A 25,125-nucleotide genomic window follows, 5' to 3' on the forward strand; every position below is an offset into this window, starting at 1 on the left:
AATGTCGTCACTAACAAATGGAATATCGAAACTATCGAAATCGTTGCGTTCTCTAACTTGTCTACAGTTCCATCGATGTTTATGTGATAATCGAAATCCCAGCGTTAGCCGCCAGAAAATAAAACCGTAATTATAAAAAAATTATCTATTAAAACTACGTACAGCCATCCCATACATAACACTACCCAACTCCCCGTACTGCATCATCATGCTGGATCTGTACAGGCGCGTTGTGGCTCGCTTTCCACTTGGCAATGTCAGTTACATGTTCGCCTACGGCTCGGGCGTCAAACAGCAAATCGGCTATGAAAAAGTGGACGAGAAGCCGAATTCGAAAAGTGTCATCGACTTGGTATTTTGCGTACGTGACACTCAGGGCTTCCATGCGGAGAATATACACCGGCATTCCAGTCACTATTCGGCATTATGCCATCTGGGCGCTAACCTGGTGGCTCAGTATCAGGAGATACTCGGCGCCAGGGTTTATTTCAATACACTGGTGCCACTGCATGACCTAGGAGTGACTATTAAATACGGCGTGGTACATGAGGATCATTTGATTGATGATCTAATCAATTGGCGGCACCTTTACTTGGCCGGGCGCCTTCAAAAACCCGTCACTGATCTCATAAAGCTCGATGACGATTCACGTCTTAAAACCGCCTTGGAGAAAAACCTGCGGTCAGCTTGTCAGACGGCACTGCTGCTGCTGCCCGAGAAGTTTACCGCCTACGATCTGTTCTATGCCATTGCCGGGCTAAGCTACAAGGGCGACTTTCGTATGATTTTTGGCGAGAATAAACGGAAGGTGCACAACATAGTTCAGCCGCAAGTCCATGAGTTCTTCACGCTCTACCAGCCCATGATGAAACAGTTGTCGCAGTACATGGCCGTAGATTTGCATGGCCAGGCGCCGGGCTCGCGGAAACCGGCCATTGTGTTCGAGCAGGATAAATCTGGCGAAGCTACTCGATATCATCTGCGCCATTTGCCTAAGGAGCTGTGCCACCGATTGAAGCGCAATGCTGCATGCCGTGGAGATTATACAGATGTGGTGGACTATCTAGCCGTAGCCCCACTGCTCCCAAAGATCGTCCAGGTGTCGGTGAACGACATTGTGTGGCGCAGCAGCATTAAACAATCGCTGAAAAATATTGCCACTGCAGGGATTATAAAGTCGCTCGTCTACAGTTTTCGCAAGGCACAGAAGACATTTGCAGTCTAAAGTATTTATCTCATCTGCTCTAAGTTAAACTCTAGCTGATTTTTCCTGCCAATTATTGACTGAGTTGCGCTAGATTGTGCTAACTTTCTGTTAATTAATTTTAAGCCCCAAAGTTGTTGACATCAATAGAGAATGTGTAGATTACAAAGTAGAACCTTTGAGTTTTCATTGCCCGTAATTGAAAAATGTTTTACAGAAGTCCATATGACCAGCGATTCGAGCAGCTCCAGCGATGAGGAGCACCGGCGCAAGCGCAAGCATAAAAAACATGGCAAGGAAGCTGATAAGAAGCATAAGAAATCAAAGAAGCACAAGCATGAAAAGCGCCATAAGGAAAAAAAGCGGGAGGCTTCGCCAGGAAAGGAGCAATTACATCAGGAACTGCCCACAAGGAACACTGGAGATGCATCTGCGGATGCTGATGCAAATGCTTATATGCCCGCACTGCCACCACACTTAATGAAACAGGAAAAGCTAGAGCCGCAGCCAGAGCCAACTCCGATTATCGGTCCCGTAAGGCCCAGCCAGTTTGCCGCAGTTGAGGAAGATTCTCCTCACAAAACTGAAGCAGCTGAAGATGATGATGATGATGATCTGACGGGCACGTTTGGACCCATTCCAAATGCTACACAGGTCGAGCTGGAGGAACGTGCACTGACCATGAAGCTGGCTGCGCTGGAAGGCGGCGGCTTGGGCGGCTCTACAGCAGATCAAGAATTGCGAGAAGAGTGGATGCTGGAGCTGCCCGAGGTGGGTCTGAAGAGCGGTCTGGCCGCTCTAAACAATATGAAGCGCACCTTCTATCAGGGTAAAGAGCGACCGGATTTCAGTGATCGCAGCTCCTGGACGAAGACGCCGCAAAGTGCGGCTGCTGGTCCAAAACCCTGCAGTTCCAAAGATTTGGAGCAAAAGGCGAAGGCAAACTATGAACGTCAGCGCGATGAGGAGCAAGAGTCCATTGCTAAGAAACACAAGAAGAAGCACAAACGAGATGAATCCCTTGTTGAGCTGCATCAGAAGAAACTGCGTAAGGAGCAGCGCCAGCGGGTAAAAAGCGAACTACATATATCAAAGAAAATTCTCGAAAGTTCTAGTCCATATTTTTGCTTTCAGGAGAAGGAACTGGCCGCCAGCGGCTCCAAACCTGAACGACGACCCTTTAGTCGCGATGTGGACCTGAAGCTAAACAAAATTGACAAAAATCAAACCAAGCAAATTGTGGATAAGGCTAAGATACTCAACACAAAGTTTTCAAGCGGTCAAGCAAAGTATCTTTGAGCAATGTATAAATTAATATAAAATTATTTTAATATAAATATATTGAATGGGTCTTTTATCGTTGTGGCGGTGGCTTGGGCTTGGGTATCTTGGAGAGCAGTATTTGGATCTCGTCCTTCTCTTTCCAGTCCTTCCACAGCTCGTAAAGATTGACAATTGCGCGCACTATCTCCTGCACTTTGTCCAGGTCGACGTTCAGCTCGGCGAACCATTGCTTGGTGGAGTCCTTTTGCAATATGACGCATGCGATTTGCAGACAGGCAATGGCAATCTGAAATCCAATAAGGATTAAGTATTCTATCAAATTATGATGATGGGTGCTCATAGTGTTTACCTGATAGGGTGGGTACAGTAGGCAGACATCCGTGCGCAACGAGTCGTTGACTATGCGCCAAGTAAGGGTCAGCAGCTGGTCCTCCTGTCCCATATCTTGGACAAGTTGCAGCAACGGCCGATACGGCTGGAATACAATTAGGCAACAGTCGAGGTTCTCCAGTAAATAAAACTCGCATTCGAGTATGTGATTGGTGCGATACGGAAATTCCTGGGTATACGCATAGCTAAACTTTGACTTGATGGCCGTCTGGCAAATGGAGATGAGGCGAGAATTTGATATGACCCCAAACTCTTCCACTTTGGAAGCCAGCAGGATGCAGGTGGGCGCCAGGAGCAGAGGATCGATATTTTTCAATGAGTTGCGCGCATAGAAGCGTTTGAAATACACGGTTGCCGTGGCAATAACCTGTTGCCGCAGCTTCAACTGCTCCCCGAGCACTTGAATGACATTCGCAAAAAATATAAATATTTTTTGATACTCATCCTCGGTGAGGACCAGCAAATCATTTTGTCGTTCACGTAGCAAATCCTGCTTATCCAGTATCCATTGCTGCGAGTGCGAGCTCTGCCAAAAGTTTCCTGCCATTATGAGCCCGGCAGTTTGTTATCACTTGGCCTTGATTTTTCGGATATATAAAGTATTGTGGATTGCTTAAATTAGTTACAAAAATTGTGAAAAAAAACTTGAACGAACAGAAAACAGTCTAGATTCTAGAAGCCGCAAATTTTGTGTCATTACAGTGTGACCAGATCTGCCAATGTTGAGCAGCTGATTTGATATTTTGTAAATCTATTATTAGTTTCTTCGGCAATATTTGTTAATATATTATAATCTTGACAGATTATAATCAATTGGCTTTGATATTTCGGTTCTAAATAAATTGTAAGTTTTTGAAAACAAAAATAAGCCAAATATTTGAACACAGAAACTGTTGGAGTGTGACCAAAGCTGTAATACATCGACCAGCTGATTTGCACGCAGCCAACTTAACGCCTTAGCATAGTACATATGCGAGTGTGTGAAATTTTCAGCAGGCGCCGCGACAACGGGAACGCAGAAGTTTTAGTTATTTTAAGTGCTTAAAATATTGAACGATTTTAAGAAACGATGGCGTTGCGTGTACTTGGAGTAACGCAGAATATGCGCTCATACATGCGCGGCGTTGACTTGATCAAGGTAAATAATAAGAATACAATTATATTTTTGCTTACACTCCAGTATATTAAATTACGTAATTGTGTGTGTTGTAAGCTATCCACTCGCAATTTACATGTTGCATGAGTGGCAAATAACCCTATTAAAAGACTCAAGTCCCAGCATAAGTATCATCCATCAATGTGCTAGCTAAAAGCTGCGCAAAATAATTACAAAATAGCTTTAGCAGATTTGAGGTTATGTGTCGCCAATTGCCCAACCAATTCAAAACGTAAAATATTTGTTTTGTTTTTTCTTCTATTTCGTAGCGCTACAAATCGGCTCTGACCGTTAAGAAGACGCTGCTGAATATACCCGCCACCCAGGTAACCAGGCTGGACAATGGCCTGCGCGTCGCTAGCGAGGATTCGGGCGCATCCACCGCAACTGTTGGTCTCTGGATCGATGCTGGCTCGCGTTCCGAGAACGACAAGAACAATGGCGTTGCCCACTTCTTGGAGCACATGGCCTTCAAGGTATGGTGGAACAGGAATAATATAGTATATACATATAATATATAATAAATCTTTCATTATACCAGGGTACTGCCAAGCGTTCGCAAACCGACCTGGAGCTCGAGGTTGAGAATATGGGTGCTCACCTGAACGCGTACACATCTCGCGAGCAGACCGTGTTCTACGCCAAGTGTCTGTCAAAGGATGTGCCCAAGGCCGTTGAGATTTTAGCCGACATTATTCAGAACTCCAAGCTGGGTGAGTCGGAGATCGCACGCGAACGTTCGGTCATTCTGCGCGAGATGCAGGAGGTGGAGAGCAATCTGCAGGAGGTGGTCTTCGATCACTTGCACGCTACTGCCTATCAGGGCACTCCTTTGGGCCAGACGATTCTTGGCCCCACCAAGAACATTCAGTAAGTAGAATATGTTTGATGTTTGATATTAAGGTCTAGCTAACTTATGTCATTTGTAGGTCCATTGGCAAAAGCGATCTGACCGACTACATTCAGACCCACTACAAGGCATCGCGCATTGTTTTGGCTGGTGCCGGTGGTGTCAAGCATGACGAACTTGTCAAGTTGGCCGGTCAAAATCTTGGAAGCTTGGAGTCGAGCGTGCTGCCAGCTGAAATAACTCCCTGCCGCTTCACTGGCTCCGAGGTGCGCGTGCGTGACGACTCACTGCCTTTGGCTCATGTAGCTATTGCTGTTGAGGGCTGTGGCTGGACCGATCAGGATAACATCCCATTGATGGTGGCCAACACCTTGGTAGGTGCCTGGGATCGTTCCCAGGGCGGTGGCGCCAACAATGCATCCAACTTGGCCCGTGCCAGTGCCGAAGACAGTTAGTATTCAAATAATCAAAATGTCTTTGGCGCATTGTTTGTACTCCTGCTTTGAATTCTACACGCAGATTTGTGCCACAGCTTCCAGTCGTTCAATACCTGCTACAAGGACACCGGTCTGTGGGGCATCTACTTCGTTTGCGATCCATTGCAGTGCGAGGTATGCATCTAATCTCTGTTAGCGGATTTTTTCATAAAACCAGCTATTTTTCAGGATATGCTTTTCAATGTGCAAACCGAATGGATGCGTCTGTGCACCATGGTCACAGAGGCTGAGGTCGAGCGCGCCAAGAACTTGCTGAAGACGAACATGCTTCTGCAGCTGGATGGCACCACCCCCATTTGCGAGGACATCGGTCGCCAGATTCTGTGCTACAATCGCCGCATCCCATTGCACGAACTGGAGCAACGCATTGATGCCGTCAGCGTGCAGAATGTGCGCGATGTCGGCATGAAGTACATCTATGACAGATGCCCCGCTGTGTCCGCCGTCGGACCCGTCGAGAATTTGCCCGATTACAACAGAATTCGCTCCTCCATGTACTGGTTGAGGGTCTAAGTAGCTACGATGCTCTGGTCTGAAAGATATTGTTGCTAGCCGTGTAGATTAATTCAAGAAAAATTTGATCCAAGAGAATCAGTAAAAACCAAACTAAAATAAAACCAACACACATAACTTAAAATGAGCTGCTGTAAATATTTGTTCGTTGTATTTTATTGATATTCATTGATTATGATACATCCATAGACTATTATCTAATCGTGCGAGTAGTTAATGGGTATTCCACTAAGACCCTTTTGCAGTTTGGCCGGTTCGGTTTGACCCAGCGCCGGGTCCAAGCCTTGCCAAGTGCGATCCTCGAACGTGAGGCCCGAGTCGCTAGTCATCAGTGCCATCTTAGCTTGGGTAGCCACCGTTGTGTTTGAATCGACGGCCTCATCGCTGGCAGTGCCTCCCCTCATGCGGCCACTGACCAGGCTCACGTCCTGTGGCTGTACGGCTTCTGCATCAAAGGCCAAGAAGCTGCGTCCCTTCGGCAGTAGCTGCTTGAAATCTGTGACATAAGCCTCCGGGTATTTCATGTGCCAGGCTGGATTCAACGCCATTTCGGCTTCAAACACCGACACAATGGGCTTATAGTACTCCTTAGAATTATACATATTGTTGAAGGGACAACCGATGAGCACAAAGCAGTCGATCTCCAGAAAGTTTGCCAGCTTGGCAGGATTAATGCGGCCAACGGAAATAAGTTGTGTTTTAATGCCACGACTCTTGGCCATTTGCTGCAAACGTGACACTACATCTAAATAGCCAACAGCGCTCAATGTGGCCACAATCAGGCCTAGAGTCTGTGCATCCTTGCATTTCTCTATGTAGTAATAGCGTCTTCGTATATATTGTGCTGTCAGCGGATTTTTGGCAGTTAACGTGCCGCTGGCACCGTCGAGAATGTGCCACTGGAACGCTGTGGTGGTCAGTGACAAATTAGCAAAGCGCTGATTATCTGCACCGATAAAGATGCAAATACGTTCTGCCGTCGATGCAGTCTCTGTCTCAGCTTTTTCCTTGTTCTCGATGCAGTCTTCAGCTGGTGGTGGATATACCTCGATAAAGAGCTTCTTGGGGCGCAGCACTTCACGCAGCTGGCTATGGAGCGTGTCCTCGCCCTCAGCTACCTGATGCTCATAGATATGCTGATAGCCAATATCTAGATAAACGCAAACCTCTCGCTCAGCGCACTCTGGCTGCAGAGTGGCCAGCTGTTGCAGCACCGTAGACAGCTCCAACGGCAGCACTGGGTACAAATAGAGTACTGGCAAACGACTGGCCTTGCTGCGGCATGCATTGCCAAAATGAATAATGCTATCTGCCTCCACGTGAGCCGCGGCAATTTCGTCCACGCAACAGCTGCCGTACGTGGTGTCAGCCAGAATGAATATTTTGCAGTCCTCTGCTGCTAACGCTGTCTGCAGGCAAGTGTTGATCGTATTGCTGTGGGGCAAATAGTCGTCTGGGAATTGCAGGCAGATCTGAGAGATATGTTAAAATCACGCGACGACATTTTGTTGTTGCATTTACGCACCCGCTTGTAACCATTTTGTCTTATCCAGCCAAGGCTAACTTTTTTGTGCGTTTCGTTCCAGATTTGTTCAAATGTTACTGGCGCTTCCGTTGGTGAATCTGTCTGGCGTTCCAGCGCTGCCGTGTCCTGGCTGGAAAAGGCAGATGCTGTCATTGTTCGATTTTATAATGTGCAAAGATCGCAAAATAAACAATTGAAGTGAAAGGCCGATAGGCGATTCGATATGTTTATACCTATCGAAATTGGTGGTATTTTTTTGCACTGTCTCTCTCTTTCTCACTCCAAAATAATTTGGTCTTTGACATGAAAAAAACGACTTATCGATATGTTTTTGCTTTTTCCATCACCAAGCTTAACTGCTCACCAGGTAACAGAGCAAGCGAAATTTGTCGAAACTAACCCCAGACATATTTTTTGAGGCTCATTAGACGCGCCAACGGATGCGAATACGCGCGCATAACTCAACGTCAAGCAACGGTAAAAAATCATCAACTAGTATACGAAATACGAAATACGCAACGACTTCACAAATCTAAACAAAAATGGATGACTCACGCGAGGAAAGCCAATTTATTGTGGATGATGTGAGCAAAACAATTAAAGAGGCCATCGAGTCAACTATCGGTGGCAACGCATATCAGCACGATAAGGTAAACAACTGGACCGGCCAGGTTGTCGAAAATTGCCTCACCGTGCTCACCAAAGAGCAGAAGCCCTACAAATACATTGTCACAGCCATGATCATGCAGAAGAACGGCGCCGGTCTGCACACGGCCAGTTCCTGCTATTGGAACAACGACACCGACGGCAGCTGCACCGTGCGCTGGGAAAACAAGACCATGTACTGCATTGTCTCTGTCTTCGGGCTGGCCGTCTAGGCGGGCGCTCGTCGATCTAGATCACGAGACACATCATTAACATCTAAGGGGGAGGGACTAACAAGATTGCCTTGCATTTGTTTTGCGTGTAAGTGCATTGATATCTTTGTTTTAAATATAATTTTACTAATAACTATCATATTTTGCAGCTGAAACCAATTCTAATCGGGTTTCTCTATTAACTCTGCAGACATAAACACGATAATTCAGCCGAACTGTTTGTTCAAGCCACATAACAAGGAATCTAACCAATCTATCAAATTACAGCAACGAGCAAAGTATTGTCCAATTCTTAGAATGCAGCACATATACAGCAAAATTCCCAATTATTTAGCAAAATGTAATGTACTTGTATTATTTTATCAAGTTTTGAATAACAAAAACTGCACACAAAGTGTTACTTACGGTTTATTTTTCATTTAAAAAGTAAATTTAATAAAATGTAAAAAATGAAAATAAGTTTGGTTTTGTTTTATTTTAGTTTCTCTCCACTCGGCCTTGAACAACGGCCCGACAGTTGTTTAATCGATGCAATAGCTGCAATCAATACAGGGTGATTTTTCTGCTTCATTTAAAAAGTAAATTTGATAAAATGTAAAAATAAAATTTATTTTATTTTAGTTTCTCTCCACTTAGCCTTGACAGTTTCATAATCGATGCAATTACTGCAATCAATACAGGGTGTTGTTTTTTGTTACCTAAAAACTTTTATTTTTTGCGCTGGAAGCGCCTCGAAGCCGTCAGCGCTGGCACCGTGCTGGGCAGTCGCAGTGACAGCATGTCCGAGCGCGCCTTGGGCCGAGCATTGACTATGTGGGCGTAAGTAATGATGCGTTCCTTGGATGTGCGCAGAATGCGAGAAAGCGTATTGACATCCACTTCATGCTTATCACTGATGAGTAGCGCCAGCACAATGAAATGTGTGAGTGCCTTCTCTGTGCTGAAGGTGGTGCGTGTGCAGGACTTGGCCACATTGGGATCCGCGAATCGATGCCGTATGTCATTTTCCACTTTCTCCGAAATCTTCGATAATTCCACGGTTTTCATTTGCCGCTTGCGCAGCGCAATGAGCGACTGCAGCGCGTCCATGTAGATTATCAATTTAATGTGCAGAAAATCCTGTTTTGTGGTGATTTCTTTGTTCTGGATACGCATGATGCACTCACGCAGATAGTCCGACTCAATGCTGCAAAGGATACGGTTTTAGCTGGGGCGAGAATATATTCATCAATAGAGGATACTTACGGCAGTGACTCCAATGGCGTTGAGTATACACTTTTTGCCTCCTCGTCCAGGCGATCGAGCAGTGTTTGTGGCACCACGTCCTCCACATCATAGATCTCATTTATTTTTGTCGCCGCCTTATCGAACTTCGGCACAATGGAAGCCAGATATTCGGCATTATTTATATCCACCTCGGGTAGGGTATTGTCTTCCTCATCTTCGCCTCCCTTTGCAACAGAGCTCTGGACGGTTTCATCCAGATCCTTGCGCATCACATCTACATTGACCATCATCTGCTCGTGATTAGCCACAAACCGGGAGGCCCTACGACCGCCGAACTCTTTGAGTAGCTTCTTTGTGGCATGCTCTTTACTCAGCATCGGCCGGTTCTCCTGTCTCTCCATCTTCTCGTAAATGTGGTTCGAGAGCAGCGATTGCTGGACGGGCACAATTGTTGCCGTGTTTGTTGATTTATTACGCACACAGATATACGTATCGAATTCTTTGTTATCCTGCAAATCGCCCACATAGGTATTTACACCGGCCATGACCAAGGCACGTTTGCGGGGATTACGTTTGTTTTTGCTTTCAATCAGTGAAAAATTCGAGCCGCCGCTAAGCGTGCCGTTCTGAAAATTTACTGCAAGCAAAGGGAATTTTGTACGACATTTTACTTCAGTTGCAACATACGACTTACGCATTATGGGTGAATATGCATCTTGCTTATGTGTATAAACATTTTCAATCAATGTTTTCTCATCCATTTTTATTTAATTAAAGTAATATTTAAAAACTTAAATACAAGTTAAATGTTATATGTGCCGTTGCACGTGTAGGAATTACAAATAGCCGAGCAGCTGATGATGTAGTGCTGCCAGATGTTTGCTGTTACCAGAGTTGCCACGGGCAAAGTAGCCCGCGCATTTTCAAATGGAATCTCTGATACGCACGCCAAAACTGCATTAATAGTGAGGCCAATCATAATATTTTAAGGACTCCGAACATTTGCGTTTATGTTAAAGCCCGCGAAGTTGTAGTGCTTGCTTTTAACTATTTTTACCACTTGCTGCAATGTACAAATATGAATTTTATTAGCTATGCAAGACATTATTTAGATTTTATCAACTCACCAGCACTAATTTGATTAAAAATACTGCAAACGTTAAAAAATTAATACTCATTAGCGCTGCTTCCGGTGGAAATTCTAAATTGGATTCATCCAACAGGCCGCGTCGTCTGCGCCTGTGCCGCTCCGTTGGTTGCCACAGCACCGAGAACTGTTGCTCTGTGGAAAGTAAAATTCACTTAAAGCGTCTAAAACTTTTTATTATTTCAACTACGCACCAATAACTTTCATAAAATTATCTCGCAGCTGCTTCAGTAATTTAATTTTATTTTCTATGTTGAGCGCAGACTTCTTAATCCAGCCGATTTGCATCTTTTTGAGGAATTTCAGAAAACCCTGCATAGTGGGCAGAAGTAGGTCCTCATCATCCTCGCTGTCCGACTGCTCGGTGGCTGTCTCCTCAACCTCATCGACGTCCTCGGCGCTCTCCACATGCGACGAGTGCCGACGCGATGTTGTCTCCACTTTAGGGGTAACGACCACATTTACCTCCACTGGCGGACTACTGGAACTGTTTTTCACAACCAGCTTGGTCCGGGCATGAATCACCTGACTGTTGTTGGGTACCACGATCTGTGAGCTGTGCTTCAGTCCGTCCGCATCGCTAACCACCAAAGGATTGCTCTGACCGTTGCGCAAGCCAAAACGTTCCCGCTGATATTCCAGCCAGACGGCGCTGGGCGTGCTGAAGCCTTCGCCGTTGGCATTTCGCTCAACTGCCTCCTGCTTGCTATTGCTATTGGAGCTGGCAAGTGGTCGTGTCTGAGAGTGTGCAATCTCAACCCACTCTGTGATGCTGAAGTGGCTCACTGCCAGCAGCAACCACAGCCTGGCCACAAAGTGTTTCATCTTGTTTCTCCAATTGTTGTGCAGCGACTACTGCAGCTGAGTCTTGCAACTGGGCTAGAAATCTCCGAGATGTATCCAAAAAGGGTGTCAACCGTTGCATGCCACTGAAGCATATTTGAAAAGAAGTAAGAGTGTTTTGGATGGAAGAGCACGACTAAAAAATACCCTGAGCAAAAATTTCATACTTGACAAAGGTAATATATGTATATAATAGAAATATATTATTAGAGTCATACAGAATATATATACCAACTCACAAGCAAAGAGACAAAAAGGCCAGATAGGACAGAGGTTGCTCTATATGCTAATGGAAACTTAATGATGTAGTCCAAGTCAATATACCCATTCCATTCTATAGGGTATTTAAACACACATTCATTTTCAAGCATTACTTGTCTGATTTTTATTATTATTTATCTATATCGGTTTCTATCTTTTTAGGTCTTTATTTTTGTAATTACATATTAATTGGTTCTAAAATACGAGCACAGCTGAGCGTTTGCATACATAAATGTTGGATTGGTCTATATGGTCAGATGTATATATATACGAAAATAATGACAAACAATTTTTGATCTTAACACGAAGATGAAAGTGGATAAAAATATTCGAAAATATTAAAAATTTAATTTACTTAAATTGATAAATTGATATTTACTTTTCTCTTCTTTTCTTCTGTTAAGTTCAAAAATTGTTCAGATCATGCTCGTATATAGTATTAGAGTAAGTACCGTTATCCGTCAGTTAAATATGTATGTATGTATGTATGTATAAGTATACTAGTTTTGATTCTTAGGAAAAATTTAGCACAGAGATTTCAGTTACAAACGGTAGCTGGAAAAGCGTGAGAAATATTAATTGTGAATGAATTTTGTATTAATATTTGTTTGTATTTATGCGTTTGTTTTCTTCTTCTTTTGCTTCTGTTTCTTTTTAAGATCAAGCGTAAGAAAATTTGTGCGAAATTCATGAAGAGACCATATCGAAAATTTTGATAAACGCCAAGATTTAAAAAATGTCTTGTTTTTCTTTTCTTTTCCTTTCTTTTCTTTTGTTTTTTTTCGTCTTTGAACAAGGTGCTAATTAAAATGTTTTCACGTTAATTTACAGTCTGACAAATATTTGTGTGTACTATAAATGTATATATTTAAAAAACAATTAAATGTATGTAGAAAAAGCTAGTGTGTGGCGCAGGCAGAGGCGCAGGCAGAGGCCGAGGCGGCGATGGCGAAGTAGGCGGAGACGGAGGCTATTTAATGTGCTTGCACAGATGAAAGCGCATCCACTTTAGCGCCTTGTCGCCAATGGCCTCCACCTTGGGCGAGCTGGACAGGCGATGGCAGCCGGCACAGTTCGAGGGCACGCTCTGGCTGCCCATGAGCTCCGCATGGGTTGCTGCTGTTGCAGTTGTTGTTGTTGTTGTTGTTGCTGCTGCTGTTGTGGCAGGTCAAATGTCGCCAGCGCTGTCCCAGCGCACGTCGTCGGCCTCGTGTGTGAGATAGCGCCCCAGACCCACCTGCGTCTCCAAGTTGCGCAAGTCTCTGTAGGTCTGCTTGTCCTGCAGCCAGTAGTGCATCAGGCTCTTGTCGCAGGTGTAGCGTTTGCGCTGCTTCACTTGCAGCAGATTGTTGATGAGGTCAATGGCTAAAATGGAAAATAACAAAAATGAATATAAAAATCTTTCTCTCTTTATCTCTCTCTGTCTGTATCTCATACCATTCGAAGAGATCTCCTTCCAGGGATTTGGTGGGTACATGAAGGCAGCATTCTGTATCTGATCATTGATGTCCTCCTCCTCGTTGAAGGGAAAGGTGCCGCTCAAGCTCACGTAGATGATCACGCCCACGCTCCACATGTCCAGGGAGCGATTGTAGCCCTTGTTGCGTAACACCTCGGGCGCCAGGTAGGCGGGCGTGCCCACCACCGAGCGTCGGAACGACTTCTCGCCAATGATGCGCGCATAGCCAAAGTCACAGAGCTTCACCTGCGGGAACTCGGCATCCGACGAGAGCAGGACATTCTCCGGCTTCAGGTCGCAGTGGACAATGTTCTGCGAGTGCAGATATTTCAGGGCGATCAGGATTTGTGTGATCAGAAATTTGGTCACACGCTCGCTGAGGCGTCCGCGCTCATGGGAGAGTATCATCTCGAGCATGTCGCCCTTGAGCTTCTCCATCACCACGAAGATGCGCTCCGGCGTCTCGAACATGCGCTCCAGGTTGACAACGCCACAGTGGGTTATGTTCTGCAGTATGGCCACCTCGTTCTTCAGCTGTGCCTCCTGCTTGGTGGGGAAGCGCAGCTTGTCAATCACCTTGATGGCCACCTCGCGCTTGGTCTTCTTGTGCACGCCGCCATAGACGACGCCGAACTGCCCGGAGCCGAGCACCTCATCCGGAAAGATCTGATAGAGCTGGCCCATGTCCTGCACCTGCTCCTCCGATTCGCAGCATTCTGTGAGAGAAACGGGGCTTAGCAAAGATCTAGCTACATTTATGGATCTGGGAATCTTACGCGTGTTGGTCACATGCATGAAGGCCTGCCGTATGCTCGTCTCCCAGCTCTTGGCTATGTCCGTGCCGATGCCACTGTCCGGCGGCGGCAGACGCACCGCCTGCTGCTCGCCCACGCCCTGCTGCGGATCCTGGCCCACATAGTAGCTCAGATTGGCCGTGCACAGCTCGAAGCAGTAGTTGGCATTGGGCTTCGTTTCGATCGATATCAGCTCGGACAGCGGCAGCTCCTTGTGGTACTTGCTGCCCTGCTCCGAGACGAAGAGCGTTATGGTTTTCGAGTCCAGGCGCCAGTAGTAGCGCTTCAGCGCCTTGTCCAGCGAGGTGTAGTGCACCAGCCAGCCCTCCTTGATGGCCTGGCCGCCGCGCTTCTTTGTGTGCTTCACGGACTGCACGATGCGCATCAGGGGAATGTTGGCACTGGGCGAGGAGGACGACGAGGATTGCGACTGCTCCGATTGGCCGTCCGTCGATTTGGCATCGGGTCCCGTGCTGCTGCTGTTGTCCGTCATGGCGCCGTTGACTAGCTCCGGTGGTGAGTTCTGTGCATTGGTCAGCGCCTTGGGCGCCTCCCTTGGTCGTCCGGCCACCAGATTCGTCCCGCCGCCGCTGCCGCCGCCGCCGCTGCCACTGGTGCCCATGGCCTTATTGTTGTATATGGCAAACTCGGATTGGGGTCCGTCCTCGAAGTCGCTGTCATCGAACTCCTCGCGGAAGAAGTTGTCGCGCTCCTTGCGCGGCGTCCCCTCCCCGATCTCAGCCTGCAACTGGCTCATCTGCGCCTCGCCCGTGCAATCCTGCGGCACCTTATCCATGCACTTCTTGTGAGTATTGTACTGGCAGTCGCGGCACTGCAAGCCCTGCTTGAACAGGCCCTTCAGCAGCTTCTTGCAGTGCTGGCACACAGTGGGGATTCCATAGGTGTGGACCATAAAGGTGTGCGGTATGCGGAGCACCAGCTGTCCGTTCCGGCTGCTCGCGGAGTGGGTGCGCTGATGCCGGCTCGTATATCCTGGCACGTTCTAGAGGCGAAATACGAAATCGTTAGAAAATGCCATTTGGTAAGAGCATGATCGACTTTGAAATACCCTGCTCGCCTAGCCGATTCCCTTGCAACTTTACGCTGGTGCACATTTCTATTAATTTTGACTAATAGACAATTTAGAAATTAAAATTTAAAATTAAGCTGAACTACCTAAGCATTGCATAAAAACAAAATATATTAATTTATAAACGTTCAAAGGGGGCATCTGAGTTGCCTAGTTTCATATGTCAGGATTTTAATTTCAACTTATTTCTTTTACCAACTCTGCACTCCACTCGACCCTCAACTTTATAATAAATTTTGTCAACCTCACCCATTTTCAACTCTCCGTGAGTTATTTCTGCAATAATGCCTTTTGCCTTATAAATTAGGCAGTCTACACAACTCTCCACTTTTCTTTTGTTTATCGATACTAGGCTTTTCATTGCTAGAAATTTCGTATACTACGGTGTAGTCAGGTGTATTTTGGCTTTAAGTCTCCACTTTACACATATCCCTAAATTTGTTGTTCCCATTTTTTATTAAGTCAAGTTCAAGTCTATTCTAATTTTAAGTCTCCACTATTAGGCATTAGGTCTCCACTCTATACGACTTACGCTGTTTCTATTAAAGTCAACTCTTTTATTGTACGAACAGAATTCAATTCCAATTTAAGCTCTCCATTTTATAAAACTCCTAATTACGGTGTAGCCTTTAAACGAGTCCTTAAGTTTTCTACTTAATAGTAGTGTATCATATAACTCTCGTGCTTTTCGTTGTCCACTCTACACAACTCTCTAGCTCTTCAACTCCCCACTCTAAAAACGTAATACCCACTCTATAATATACTCCCTACGAGTATTTAACAGAATTTCAAATGAAAGCCAACTAAAGCAGTTTTAATCAAAATTAAATAAAGTTTATTCAAAAAATAATACGAGTATATGTGTATGTAAAAGTAAAAAGCAAAGAGAATTCATGTAAATAATATCTGGAATACTCGTAGGGAGGGAGCCCCGTTACCGCTTAACCCCAACGCACTTAAACCGCACTTAAGCCCATCTGCCACTGCGTTACCCATATTTAATTCTTAATTATGTCATTCATAAGCTCCGACATGCGTTTTACCAATGAGCTGCTGGAGTCGTGGCGACCCGTCGACTCCTCGTTGGAGACGAGCGACTGCTGTGAGCTGCCAGAGGGGCTGCGGGGCGGCTGCAGTGTGACCGAACGTCTCGAGGTGGCATCACTGGAGCGGCTACAATTGTTCGGGATTTTCACCACACAACGCTTGTGATAGTTCTGACCACAGCCTGTGGTGAATGATACATGCATACATACATATACATATACATATAGATATATGTATATGCATGTCGCAAATTGAGTTAGTTTTTATGACTGAGCAGACGAGAATCTGTGTGTGTGTGTGTGTGTGTGTGCGTACATACCATCGCATTTGAGTCCTTGACGCACCAGTCCAAACAGCATTTCACCGCAGAAATCACAGAATGTGGGCGCCTTATAGGAATGAACGCTCAGGCTGTGCGGCTTCAATGTTGGCATTTCCGATGTCGGATATAGTATGGCTGTTGGTGAGCAAGGGCAGAGGGTGAGTGGGTGACAGAGTCAGAGTGAATGGATATGGCTGATGACATTTGTTAAATAGTGTGTGTGTGTGTGTGTGTGTGTGCTCATCGAACATTGATTGAAGGCGACAACACAGCAACTACTTACGACTCGCTGTTAATACAATTTCCACCAATGTCTCGTCCACAACTTCCGTTGCGGAATTGATAATGTGCAGCACATTGGGCGTGCTATAGTCGTGTATGAAGAGCAGAATGCGCTCTGACAGATATGTGAGTCCACTATCTGGTATCTGTGAATAGACAAAGGAGAAGTGAGAGTGAGTGAGAGACAGAGAGAGAGAGGAGATGCATGTCAATTTTTGATGTTTTGCTTAATTTAACGCTCATTTTGCATATGGCACTTATCATATGTGTATACATACATATATCGGTTATCATATCATATATTAATTGATTGTGCGATAAGACTACTCTAACGTCCACACACACACTACCACACATACGCTATTGAGTGGGATATCTATATCAATTGATATATGTCTATACAAATACAGTTAGTTGTGCATAATCAATTCAGTTTGAAAATATGCTATGCTTGAGATACCCTGTTAAGAATACAATTTGTATATAATTTGACCTATTTGCTTATTAGTTTTAATGGGGGTATTTTCAAGGGTTCTTACCCACATAATCGGTTCATTATTTATTCTATATTTGTGACATATTTCTTTAAAAAACTATAAGCAAAGTTTTACAGAATTAGTATTTTGAATTAGTATTTTCCCATCGGAAATTTCCATGATTATAAAGATATCAGATTTTTATTATTATCCCTAGGAAAATCGTTTGATTCGCCTTACAGTCAACTTATGTTTCCATATATTCAGTGTTACATTAACAGAATTAGAATTTCTATGCAGTAAGTCACATGTGAGAGAATATTTATTCTCGACCAAAGTTCGATTAATAGATCACAATCAGATCAGAATCAGTTTGTTTCCAATCAGATAATGTTTAGAATTTACGTGTAGAAAAACTTGCATATAGTATATCATCATAAAATTGGATTGCTAGAATTTAATTTTTGTCCAGATTAAATATTACCTAGGAAAACTGACTCAGCAATATGAGTTCAGAGTTAAAACTTTCATATAATAAGTACGTTAACTTCGTCTAAGTAAACACATTCCAATTCGATCATCGCTTATTTTCATATATTAAATCATATGTCAAAGGGTATTCAATCTTAGGTTTGCATGCATATTTCACGATATATGTACATAGATTGATATGTATATCTTAAGTAATTTCAAACTACTTGCGATGACAATATATAGCAAACGGGATAAGAGAGCCATCATAGCCCATTATTTAGTATGGACATTGAAAAATGATACTTGTGTCAGCGGGAGCAGCTGTCAAAGCTCAGGCCACAGGACGTGCCAGGGCAGCAACGCAACTGATTCGGGCCAAGAGTGAGTGCCAGCTGGCTGCTTGGGCGCTTGGTTAATTGAATTGGTCATGGATAACTGCGCAAAACGGAAAGCGTCTAGTGCTATGCTGTCTATGGGACTCCGACTTACTTAATGAAATTAAGCAATTATAGTGCACACATAAATTTATTAGGTACACAGTACGACTAGGCAAATAGAGAGAGAGAGAGAGGGAAAGAGGTATACTAAATGTGAGAGAGTGGGGAGAGGGACCGGTACATACAGAGAGAAAGAGTGAGAGAGAGAGAGAATAAGGGATAGGGCATAGTCGCCCGTAGGCTAGTCCAACGGGGCTAAAGCTGCACAGTGGTCCTGGGGGCTACGAATTACTAGGAAAAATCCTGCTTAAAGCAGGCATGTAATAAGATTAGTTCATTTGATTTGCATAGTATGAATTGACATAACATTTAAGTTGAAGTAAAGCGTCCTCGATCCAGTATAAGTCTAACTAAAAATATTATTATAAAATTTTATACAGCTTCTAGTAGGTATTATGGAATTTCCGTTAAAAAGTCAGTCAAAAGTTAAACTTATAACACTTTCCTAATTAATTAAATTTTTGTTTTTTTAAGTTTGGAGCTCACAAAAATTTATATAGTAAATTGAAGTCTACTATAACTTTTGATTTTATTATTTTTAAATATATTTATACAATATATAAATTATTGCACTATGCTGTTATTATATTGGTCAATTTAAGAAGGAAATATATATATATATATATATTATATACATATATTGTAAAGATAGAGACACCCTGCGCAATCGTTTGTCTTACAATTTTTGTTTTTTAGTCGGCAGAATGAATTTGAGATGCATTTTCTAACCGTTTCAAATTAGGATTTTCATTAGGTACATAGACATTTGGCTCCACTGTGCCTTAGTCTGTTGACTTGGCCGCGTTCCGCGCAATAATATTGACTAGCTGCACGTATTTGTGTAGATGTGTGCGTGTGTGTGTGGGTGTCCGTGTGTGCTTAGCTTTTGCATAATTTAGTCGACAGATGTTGACCCATTTGGTCGATCCCAGCCCAGCCGGGCTCCCTCACTCACCTTGGTGTTGATGAAGTCGCATGCCAAATCCTTGAGCGTTTTCAGCGTCAATGCATTTACCGGCACACAAACTGCGTCGCGCACGCTGCCGAATTGGAAGAGGAATGTCACCTCCGGCCCCTCCATGATGACCGGCACGCTGCCAACGGCGCTGCCGACGCTGGCGCCGCAGCCGTTGGTGCTGCTGCCGCTGTTGCTCTTGTTGTTGCAATGTTGTTGTCGTTGAGCCAGGTTTGCGTCTTTGGGGCACTCCAGCTGCGCGAGCGATTGGCGTTATCTCAATAAAAAGTTTCGTTTCAGCAGCAGTTGCTGCCCAAAGCTCATCAAGGACGAAAGACGAAGGACGCTTTTCTTTTTCCCTTTTTCCCTTAATCCTGTTGTTTGTTGCTGTTAATGTTATTCTTATTGCTGTTGTTGTTGTTGTTCTCTTTTGGACGTTTTCAGTGCAAGTGCTTGCGGTTGGGTTCGGTTTCGGCTCGAGCGTTGGCGGGGGTTTTCGTAATTCTAGACAGCCATTAACGGTTTGTGAAAAATAACTGAAATGAAGTTGGAAATAGGAAAAGAGGTTAGCAAATTATTGGCTTTATTTTTGATTGCCATGCACTTGATTTAATCGCTGGCCATGGGATATAAAAAGAAAAATCAATTAAAATTTAATAGCCAATCCGCAATGTTTACGGGTTCTGATTTATATGGTCGAGGTACAATCAAATCGCAGATATAACATCAAATCTAAATAGATTGCTGTTAAAGTTGTTTATTCGATTCACCAAATAGATTTCAATATATTCTATATTCTATATTTCATATTCTATATTCTATATTCTATATTCTATATTCTATATTCTATATTCTATATTCTATATTCTATATTCTATATTCTATATTCTATATTCTATATTCTATATTCTATATTCTATATTCTATATTCTATATTCTATATTCTATATTCTATATTCTATATTCTATATTCTATATTCTATATTCTATATTCTATATTCTATATTCTATATTCTATATTCTATATTCTATATTCTATATTCTATATTCTATATTCTATATTCTATATTCTATATTCTATATTCTATATTCTATATTCTATATTCTATATTCTATATTCTATATTCTATATTCTATATTCTATGTTCTATATTCTATATTCTATATTCTATATTCTATATTCTATATTCTATATTCTATATTCTATACTATTCTATTTATAAATATAGAACTTAATTCCTTGACATCATTCACTGAGAAAAACATAGAAAGCAAAAACAAAAGTTTATAAACTAAACCTGAAGTCAATTAATAATGCACAATTTACATACTCAGGTATTCTGGAGAGCACTCAGCACACGTTCTCGCAATCAATAATATTGTTCAGTTCGATAGTTAAGCCAATTTCCTTGTAAAACCCTTTTCGAAATTGAACTTTTAGTAAGTTAGGTCATGGAGCGTGTATCTGGGAAACAATGGACCCATAAATAATGTGAGCGTGAATTTGAAATTTGAATTTGATTACGTTGCGACTGCAGTCGATTAGGTAGATATATGTAGTAGTAGTATTAGATATAATGGAATATACATATATAGTATATTAGATGTAGCTAATTGGGCTTATTACACAGAAACCGGTTGTTAATTGCTCCACAAGATGAACACATGAGATTATTGTTTATGAATAAAATCAGATTCCAAAAAAAAAAAAAAAAAAAAAAAAGCAGGAAGAAATAAAATTTGTATTTCACATGTCAAGAAAATGTCAGATATTAACAGCAATTAATAAACAGGGCCAAGACCTAAAGAATGCAGAGTACATACATAAGTGTATGTATGTGTGTGTGAGTGAGTGCGTGCGTGTGTGTGTGTGTGTGTAGAAGACAACGAGGCCCAAGTTAACGAAATGAAAGCCAGACCAAGAAAAAGACTCGAACGCGTCGGTAGAGAAGCAACTTTCTAAATTTTTTAAGTAGGTGTATGGAGTGTAAATGTTATTGTTGCTGTTACAGTTGTTGTTGTTGTTATTGTAGCTGCGGCCAAGGCTGAGGGATAAACACGTAAGCACCAAGCGCCGCCAAGTGCGTTTCGTATTTCAATTGAGGCTGGGAGAGGCTGCGGACTGGAATCACTTCAAGTGGCTGACAGAATTTGAGCAGCAAATGACGCAGCCTCAAGTCAATGCTGGCATTTAACACACACACACAAACACACGCGAACACAGACAGAGCACGTACACACACATAGACAAAGACATGGAGAGTTATAACATTAAATCTTGTTGAATTTTGACATTTTTACATAACAGCCAGCAACAGCTGCCGCATACGCAATGCCTTAACAAATTCTTTAGATTTATATTTATTGTTATAAATGTTAAATTTGTTAAATTTCTTATTTTGTTGCTGCCTGCTACGCTTGCCACTTGGTGGCATTGTGACTAACCCGTTATAATGCTGCTGCCGCTGCTGCTGTTGCTTGTTGTTGTTGAATTGTTGTTGTTGTTGCTGCTGTCTCTTGCCCGTTTGTTTGTTTGTTCTATGCGTTGCAATTCGCTGTTATTGTCGCTGGCATTGTCGCCGCGGCACGTTCTGTGTTAACTAAGCCAAAAGAGCAACTGATTTGGCCAACTGACTGCAAAGGCGACAGCAGCAGCAGCAGCAGCAGCGGCAGTTGGCAGTGGTAAAAGCCAACTCAAAACCCGTTTTACTACATAAACGAACACACACACACACAATAGTCACTCACACAGACACACAACGAATGCTCTTTTGCTACAAGAGAGTGTGGGAATGAGAGAGAGAGAGAGCGCTTAGCCGTATGTGTCTATGCAAGCGTGCGTGTGTGTGTGTGTGTGCTATGAACCAAAGCACTCGACCCAGCACGACAGTTCGTTCCCCTCTCGGCCCGCCCTCCCGCTCCCGCCCTTTGCCTGATAGCTCTTCGCCCCATAATATTTGCCACTTTGTTTGTTTCCTTTGTTTGTTTGTTGTAACGACCGTTGCCACAGCCGTTGCTGCTGCTGCTGCCGCTGCCGCTGCCTTAAAATAATCTAGTAACATTGTTGCCATTGCCACAACGATTTTGCACTTATTTGCTCTCTCTCTATATAGCTTTCTCTTTCTCTCTCTCTCTCTCTCACCACCTACTGCAGCTAGTCATAGTGCGCGCCCATTTTCTTTGGCTGTCATTGTCAAGGCTGTGCGAAAAACTACCTGTGGTCGCTGATAACCGATTTTCATTGCGACACTCAACCTGGCATTCTTCTGCTTCTGCTTCTTCTTCTACTTCTACTTGGCGCCCGGCGTGCCATGCCCTCTGCTGCTCACCGTAAATACCTCTATTTAGTTAAGGGCTTCTGTTAACGCTTCAAGCGGTTGAATGAAAAAATAATGCAGAGAAATATTTTATTTATTTCTTTTATTTGATGCTCATTGCAAGCGATGTGAATGTGGGTAGATAGGTGTGTAACAGTCAATTTGTATTAGCTTGTCTATGCAATGGAGGCGAGGCTTATCTCTTTAGCTTGTTGCATCTTTTATCCACATAATATCGATAAATATCGATAATGCTTATGACACAGTCAAGACGTAAAGAGTTGCCGATATTGGATAAATAGACATTTTGAGTCGGATTCATTTATAGTTAAAACCTAGTTACAGGGATTATATATTTTTGAGTAAAATAGTATTGAATATTTATGTAGATTTGATTTGTAGAATCTTTCTTTATATAAAATTCTATGGCAATACTTTTATTAATCTTCTTTACATTACTTTACATTATTTTCCATTAATCTACTTTACAGGGTATAGCCTCAGTCAGTAGCAAATTTAAATTGTAGAATAAGTTGAATTTCAGTTTTGCATACTTCCATTTTACAGGGTATAGCCGTAGTCGCTAGCGAACTTGTCTGGGCCGCGACGTTCATCAGCATTGGCAGATTTAGCTTTGTATTTTTATATCTATTGTATAGACAGTCGGCAAACAAAAATGGTATAATGCTCGCTTTATACAATTAGAAGCCAAACGCAAATTATAGCTCGAAATAGTCACGTTTATAGGAGCGTAAAGCTGAGCAGTTTCTCTGCTGTTTGCCAAGTCTTTGTTCTGGTTTTGACAATGCCAAAGGACATTAAGAGTTCTTCTCCATTGTCTGTATGTATATAAACATGTATACTATATATGTGTATACATTCCCTTTATTGTCTCATTTCAGCTCAGAGGCCACGCTCACATGTTTATTTGTTGAAATATTATTAGATTTGAAATAGAAATGAAATGCAAATAGATGGAAGCAATGCCCGCATATAAAGCTGATAACGGCTAGGCGGCACAGACCCGACCAGAGCAGGGCAGGGCAGATCGGAGCACAGAGCACAGCGCATGGCATCATCATCGATAGATAATTAGCAAGGTGATAATGGGGCCAACGAGAGCGGCATGTGAGCGATGTGAGAGATGTAAAAGATGCTGCCCGGCCACGATAGACAGGTTCAAATTCCACTGTGGGTGGGCGACCCATGCGCCAGCGAAATGACGAAGGGCGTGCGGCTAACTGTCATAAATCGCAGTCGGCAGTATGCGGGCTACGTTGAACACTTTGAAACAGCAGCAGGCAGACACGGACGGGACACGGACAGCAGCACGACCTGACGCAGTCCCCCATAAATACCAAGGCCAAGGAATAACTTGAACGTGTTTTCTTTATATGTTTGCCTTTCCCAGCCACACTCCACTTCACTATAGATTGGACTTGGTGGCACACAAACATTTACAAATGGCATATAAAATGACACACACAGACTCTGCATACAGCCACCGACATGCAAATAGAACAGCTAGCCCATTATGGGCTTTAAATAATTTCAATATGTGTAAGAGATTAGGCAATGCTTAAATTAAGCTTAGATTAAATATAATTAATTTTATAAAAATAAAAATTAAAAAAATAATTTGCTCAAGTTTTCTATACAATATTTTTGTTACTTATATAAAAAAAATATTTAAAAATAAATAATATATTATTATAATATCGTGCTGATGATTTTGACTATAAATATTGATATATCTTATTTATCAAAACATTCTTTCACTGCAAAATATTTCTCTGTAATATATTTTAATATTGACTTATTTTTAGAATCAAATATATCTAAATAAATAAAGATTCATTTTACAATCTATAAATTATTTATAGATTATTTTTAGAAATTTTGTAAAAGAATGTTTGAGCAAAATATGACCAAACATTCTATTTTTAAAATAAAAATAAATATATATAGAAAAATATTTGTTTATATTGGTATTATAATAAGTGTAGATAATATATTGTGAATATATGTATATGCAAACATTCATTTTTGATTTAAATACTCTTGTCTATTATAAAATATTGATTTCTTTTAAAAGTTATCTCCTGTAAATTCTTGAGTTATTTGCCTGGCCATAGGTGTACTCAAAGATATACATACGTATATAAATGTGTAAAGCTCAATGTGGCAGCTTAGTCCACTCGTAAACGAAAACAGAAAAAAAAACAACAACAAAATGCTCTATAAACATAGTTTGCCCGTAAAGTCGCAAGATGTGCGCTCATCTTGTGATTATTTGCTGTTGTTGTTGTTATTTCGTATATTGTATATTGCTCAATGAATTTTTTATAAATATATATATATACTATATATGTGTATATTTTAGCAACCATATTTGAGTTATGCTAAGCATTTTCATTTGGCAAGCAAACTAAAAACAAATTCCAAATTCTTTTCGCTCAAACAAAAAATGTTTACAAATTATGCACGCAGCTACTACTTGAGCTCGTAGCGTATTTCTTGCAATTAATTTGAATAATTAATATGCACACAGACACTGAGGCACACACGTGCAGACACACACACACACACACACACACATGCGCGCACAAACGACACACCTTCACTCGTGGCCCATTT

General features: G+C 42.5%; 9 protein-coding genes across 9 annotated transcripts; 4 read left to right on the forward strand and 5 right to left on the reverse strand.

Annotated features, from left to right (window-relative positions):
* The first annotated feature begins 25 nt into the window (after positions 1 to 25).
* On the forward strand, positions 26 to 2,545 carry LOC6572894 (GPALPP motifs-containing protein 1). Its single transcript, XM_015166643.3, has 3 exons — positions 26 to 126; positions 1,422 to 2,272; positions 2,339 to 2,545. The coding sequence occupies exons 2-3, from the start codon at positions 1,430 to 1,432 to the stop codon at positions 2,501 to 2,503; spliced, it is 1,008 nt and encodes a 335-aa protein (XP_015022129.1). The 5' UTR covers positions 26 to 126; positions 1,422 to 1,429; the 3' UTR covers positions 2,504 to 2,545.
* On the forward strand, positions 120 to 1,376 carry LOC6572895 (phosphatidate cytidylyltransferase, mitochondrial). The gene has a single exon (XM_001998964.4). It carries the CDS (start codon positions 209 to 211, stop codon positions 1,223 to 1,225), a length of 1,017 nt encoding a protein of 338 aa, XP_001999000.1. The 5' UTR covers positions 120 to 208; the 3' UTR covers positions 1,226 to 1,376.
* LOC6572893 (cyclin-C) lies at positions 2,474 to 3,673 on the reverse strand. The gene is made up of 2 exons (XM_001998962.4): positions 2,838 to 3,673; positions 2,474 to 2,774 (listed from the first exon to the last, which is right to left on the reverse strand). The coding sequence occupies exons 1-2, from the start codon at positions 3,423 to 3,425 to the stop codon at positions 2,559 to 2,561; spliced, it is 804 nt and encodes a 267-aa protein (XP_001998998.1). The 5' UTR covers positions 3,426 to 3,673; the 3' UTR covers positions 2,474 to 2,558.
* Positions 3,674 to 3,789: 116 nt separating this feature from the next.
* Positions 3,790 to 6,018, forward strand: LOC6572892 (mitochondrial-processing peptidase subunit beta). Its single transcript, XM_001998961.4, has 6 exons — positions 3,790 to 4,016; positions 4,304 to 4,510; positions 4,576 to 4,904; positions 4,964 to 5,334; positions 5,404 to 5,495; positions 5,550 to 6,018. Exons 1-6 carry the CDS (start codon positions 3,948 to 3,950, stop codon positions 5,892 to 5,894), a joined length of 1,413 nt encoding a protein of 470 aa, XP_001998997.1. The 5' UTR covers positions 3,790 to 3,947; the 3' UTR covers positions 5,895 to 6,018.
* LOC6572891 (2-(3-amino-3-carboxypropyl)histidine synthase subunit 2) lies at positions 6,013 to 7,638 on the reverse strand. Its single transcript, XM_001998960.4, has 2 exons — positions 7,420 to 7,638; positions 6,013 to 7,366 (listed from the first exon to the last, which is right to left on the reverse strand). Exons 1-2 carry the CDS (start codon positions 7,570 to 7,572, stop codon positions 6,092 to 6,094), a joined length of 1,428 nt encoding a protein of 475 aa, XP_001998996.1. The 5' UTR covers positions 7,573 to 7,638; the 3' UTR covers positions 6,013 to 6,091.
* Positions 7,639 to 7,754: 116 nt separating this feature from the next.
* Positions 7,755 to 8,756, forward strand: LOC6572890 (dynein light chain Tctex-type). The gene is made up of 2 exons (XM_001998959.4): positions 7,755 to 8,385; positions 8,447 to 8,756. The coding sequence occupies exon 1, from the start codon at positions 7,962 to 7,964 to the stop codon at positions 8,295 to 8,297; it is 336 nt and encodes a 111-aa protein (XP_001998995.1). The 5' UTR covers positions 7,755 to 7,961; the 3' UTR covers positions 8,298 to 8,385; positions 8,447 to 8,756.
* Positions 8,757 to 8,885: 129 nt separating this feature from the next.
* Positions 8,886 to 10,370, reverse strand: LOC6572889. The gene is made up of 3 exons (XM_001998958.4): positions 10,219 to 10,370; positions 9,543 to 10,161; positions 8,886 to 9,483 (listed from the first exon to the last, which is right to left on the reverse strand). The coding sequence occupies exons 1-3, from the start codon at positions 10,283 to 10,285 to the stop codon at positions 9,006 to 9,008; spliced, it is 1,164 nt and encodes a 387-aa protein (XP_001998994.1). The 5' UTR covers positions 10,286 to 10,370; the 3' UTR covers positions 8,886 to 9,005.
* A 139-nt stretch (positions 10,371 to 10,509) lies between these two features.
* LOC6572888 lies at positions 10,510 to 12,580 on the reverse strand. Its single transcript, XM_044007326.1, has 3 exons — positions 10,866 to 12,580; positions 10,652 to 10,806; positions 10,510 to 10,587 (listed from the first exon to the last, which is right to left on the reverse strand). The coding sequence occupies exons 1-3, from the start codon at positions 11,494 to 11,496 to the stop codon at positions 10,510 to 10,512; spliced, it is 864 nt and encodes a 287-aa protein (XP_043863261.1). The 5' UTR covers positions 11,497 to 12,580.
* A 37-nt stretch (positions 12,581 to 12,617) lies between these two features.
* On the reverse strand, positions 12,618 to 20,636 carry LOC6572887 (serine/threonine-protein kinase D3). The gene is made up of 8 exons (XM_044007500.1): positions 20,503 to 20,636; positions 19,172 to 19,707; positions 16,771 to 16,915; positions 16,485 to 16,622; positions 16,162 to 16,346; positions 14,011 to 15,031; positions 13,213 to 13,950; positions 12,618 to 13,140 (listed from the first exon to the last, which is right to left on the reverse strand). Exons 2-8 carry the CDS (start codon positions 19,295 to 19,297, stop codon positions 12,944 to 12,946), a joined length of 2,550 nt encoding a protein of 849 aa, XP_043863435.1. The 5' UTR covers positions 19,298 to 19,707; positions 20,503 to 20,636; the 3' UTR covers positions 12,618 to 12,943.
* Positions 20,637 to 25,125: the final 4,489 nt, after the last annotated feature.

Source organism: Drosophila mojavensis, unplaced genomic scaffold (assembly GCF_018153725.1).
Source record: "Drosophila mojavensis isolate 15081-1352.22 unplaced genomic scaffold, ASM1815372v1 contig_16, whole genome shotgun sequence".
Classification (NCBI taxonomy): Eukaryota; Metazoa; Arthropoda; class Insecta; order Diptera; family Drosophilidae; genus Drosophila; species Drosophila mojavensis.

Excerpts from the sequence above, each read along its gene's own strand:
- LOC6572890 (XM_001998959.4), top strand. The coding sequence starts at position 7,962 with ATGGATGACTCACGCGAGGAAAGCCAATTTATTGTGGATGATGTGAGC.
- LOC6572887 (XM_044007500.1), bottom strand. The coding sequence starts at position 19,297 with ATGGAGGGGCCGGAGGTGACATTCCTCTTCCAATTCGGCAGCGTGCGC. Across the intron at positions 16,347-16,484 it reads TCAAGGACTCAAATGCGATG|GCTGTGGTCAGAACTATCAC; the intron begins GTATGTACGCAC and ends CATTCACCACAG. Across the intron at positions 13,141-13,212 it reads GAAGGAGATCTCTTCGAATG|CCATTGACCTCATCAACAAT; the intron begins GTATGAGATACA and ends TTTCCATTTTAG.
- LOC6572894 (XM_015166643.3), top strand. The coding sequence starts at position 1,430 with ATGACCAGCGATTCGAGCAGCTCCAGCGATGAGGAGCACCGGCGCAAG. Across the intron at positions 2,273-2,338 it reads GTAAGGAGCAGCGCCAGCGG|GAGAAGGAACTGGCCGCCAG; the intron begins GTAAAAAGCGAA and ends TTTTGCTTTCAG.
- LOC6572891 (XM_001998960.4), bottom strand. The coding sequence starts at position 7,572 with ATGACAGCATCTGCCTTTTCCAGCCAGGACACGGCAGCGCTGGAACGC. Across the intron at positions 7,367-7,419 it reads GACAAAATGGTTACAAGCGG|ATCTGCCTGCAATTCCCAGA; the intron begins GTGCGTAAATGC and ends CATATCTCTCAG.
- LOC6572892 (XM_001998961.4), top strand. The coding sequence starts at position 3,948 with ATGGCGTTGCGTGTACTTGGAGTAACGCAGAATATGCGCTCATACATG. Across the intron at positions 4,905-4,963 it reads GGCCCCACCAAGAACATTCA|GTCCATTGGCAAAAGCGATC; the intron begins GTAAGTAGAATA and ends TGTCATTTGTAG. Across the intron at positions 5,335-5,403 it reads CCGTGCCAGTGCCGAAGACA|ATTTGTGCCACAGCTTCCAG; the intron begins GTTAGTATTCAA and ends TTCTACACGCAG.
- LOC6572893 (XM_001998962.4), bottom strand. The coding sequence starts at position 3,425 with ATGGCAGGAAACTTTTGGCAGAGCTCGCACTCGCAGCAATGGATACTG. Across the intron at positions 2,775-2,837 it reads TACTGTACCCACCCTATCAG|ATTGCCATTGCCTGTCTGCA; the intron begins GTAAACACTATG and ends ATTGGATTTCAG.
- LOC6572889 (XM_001998958.4), bottom strand. The coding sequence starts at position 10,285 with ATGGATGAGAAAACATTGATTGAAAATGTTTATACACATAAGCAAGAT. Across the intron at positions 10,162-10,218 it reads TGCATATTCACCCATAATGC|TAAATTTTCAGAACGGCACG; the intron begins GTAAGTCGTATG and ends CTTTGCTTGCAG. Across the intron at positions 9,484-9,542 it reads ACGCCATTGGAGTCACTGCC|CATTGAGTCGGACTATCTGC; the intron begins GTAAGTATCCTC and ends TATCCTTTGCAG.
- LOC6572895 (XM_001998964.4), top strand. The coding sequence starts at position 209 with ATGCTGGATCTGTACAGGCGCGTTGTGGCTCGCTTTCCACTTGGCAAT.
- LOC6572888 (XM_044007326.1), bottom strand. The coding sequence starts at position 11,496 with ATGAAACACTTTGTGGCCAGGCTGTGGTTGCTGCTGGCAGTGAGCCAC. Across the intron at positions 10,807-10,865 it reads TAATTTTATGAAAGTTATTG|AGCAACAGTTCTCGGTGCTG; the intron begins GTGCGTAGTTGA and ends TACTTTCCACAG. Across the intron at positions 10,588-10,651 it reads TTTTAATCAAATTAGTGCTG|CAAGTGGTAAAAATAGTTAA; the intron begins GTGAGTTGATAA and ends TGTACATTGCAG.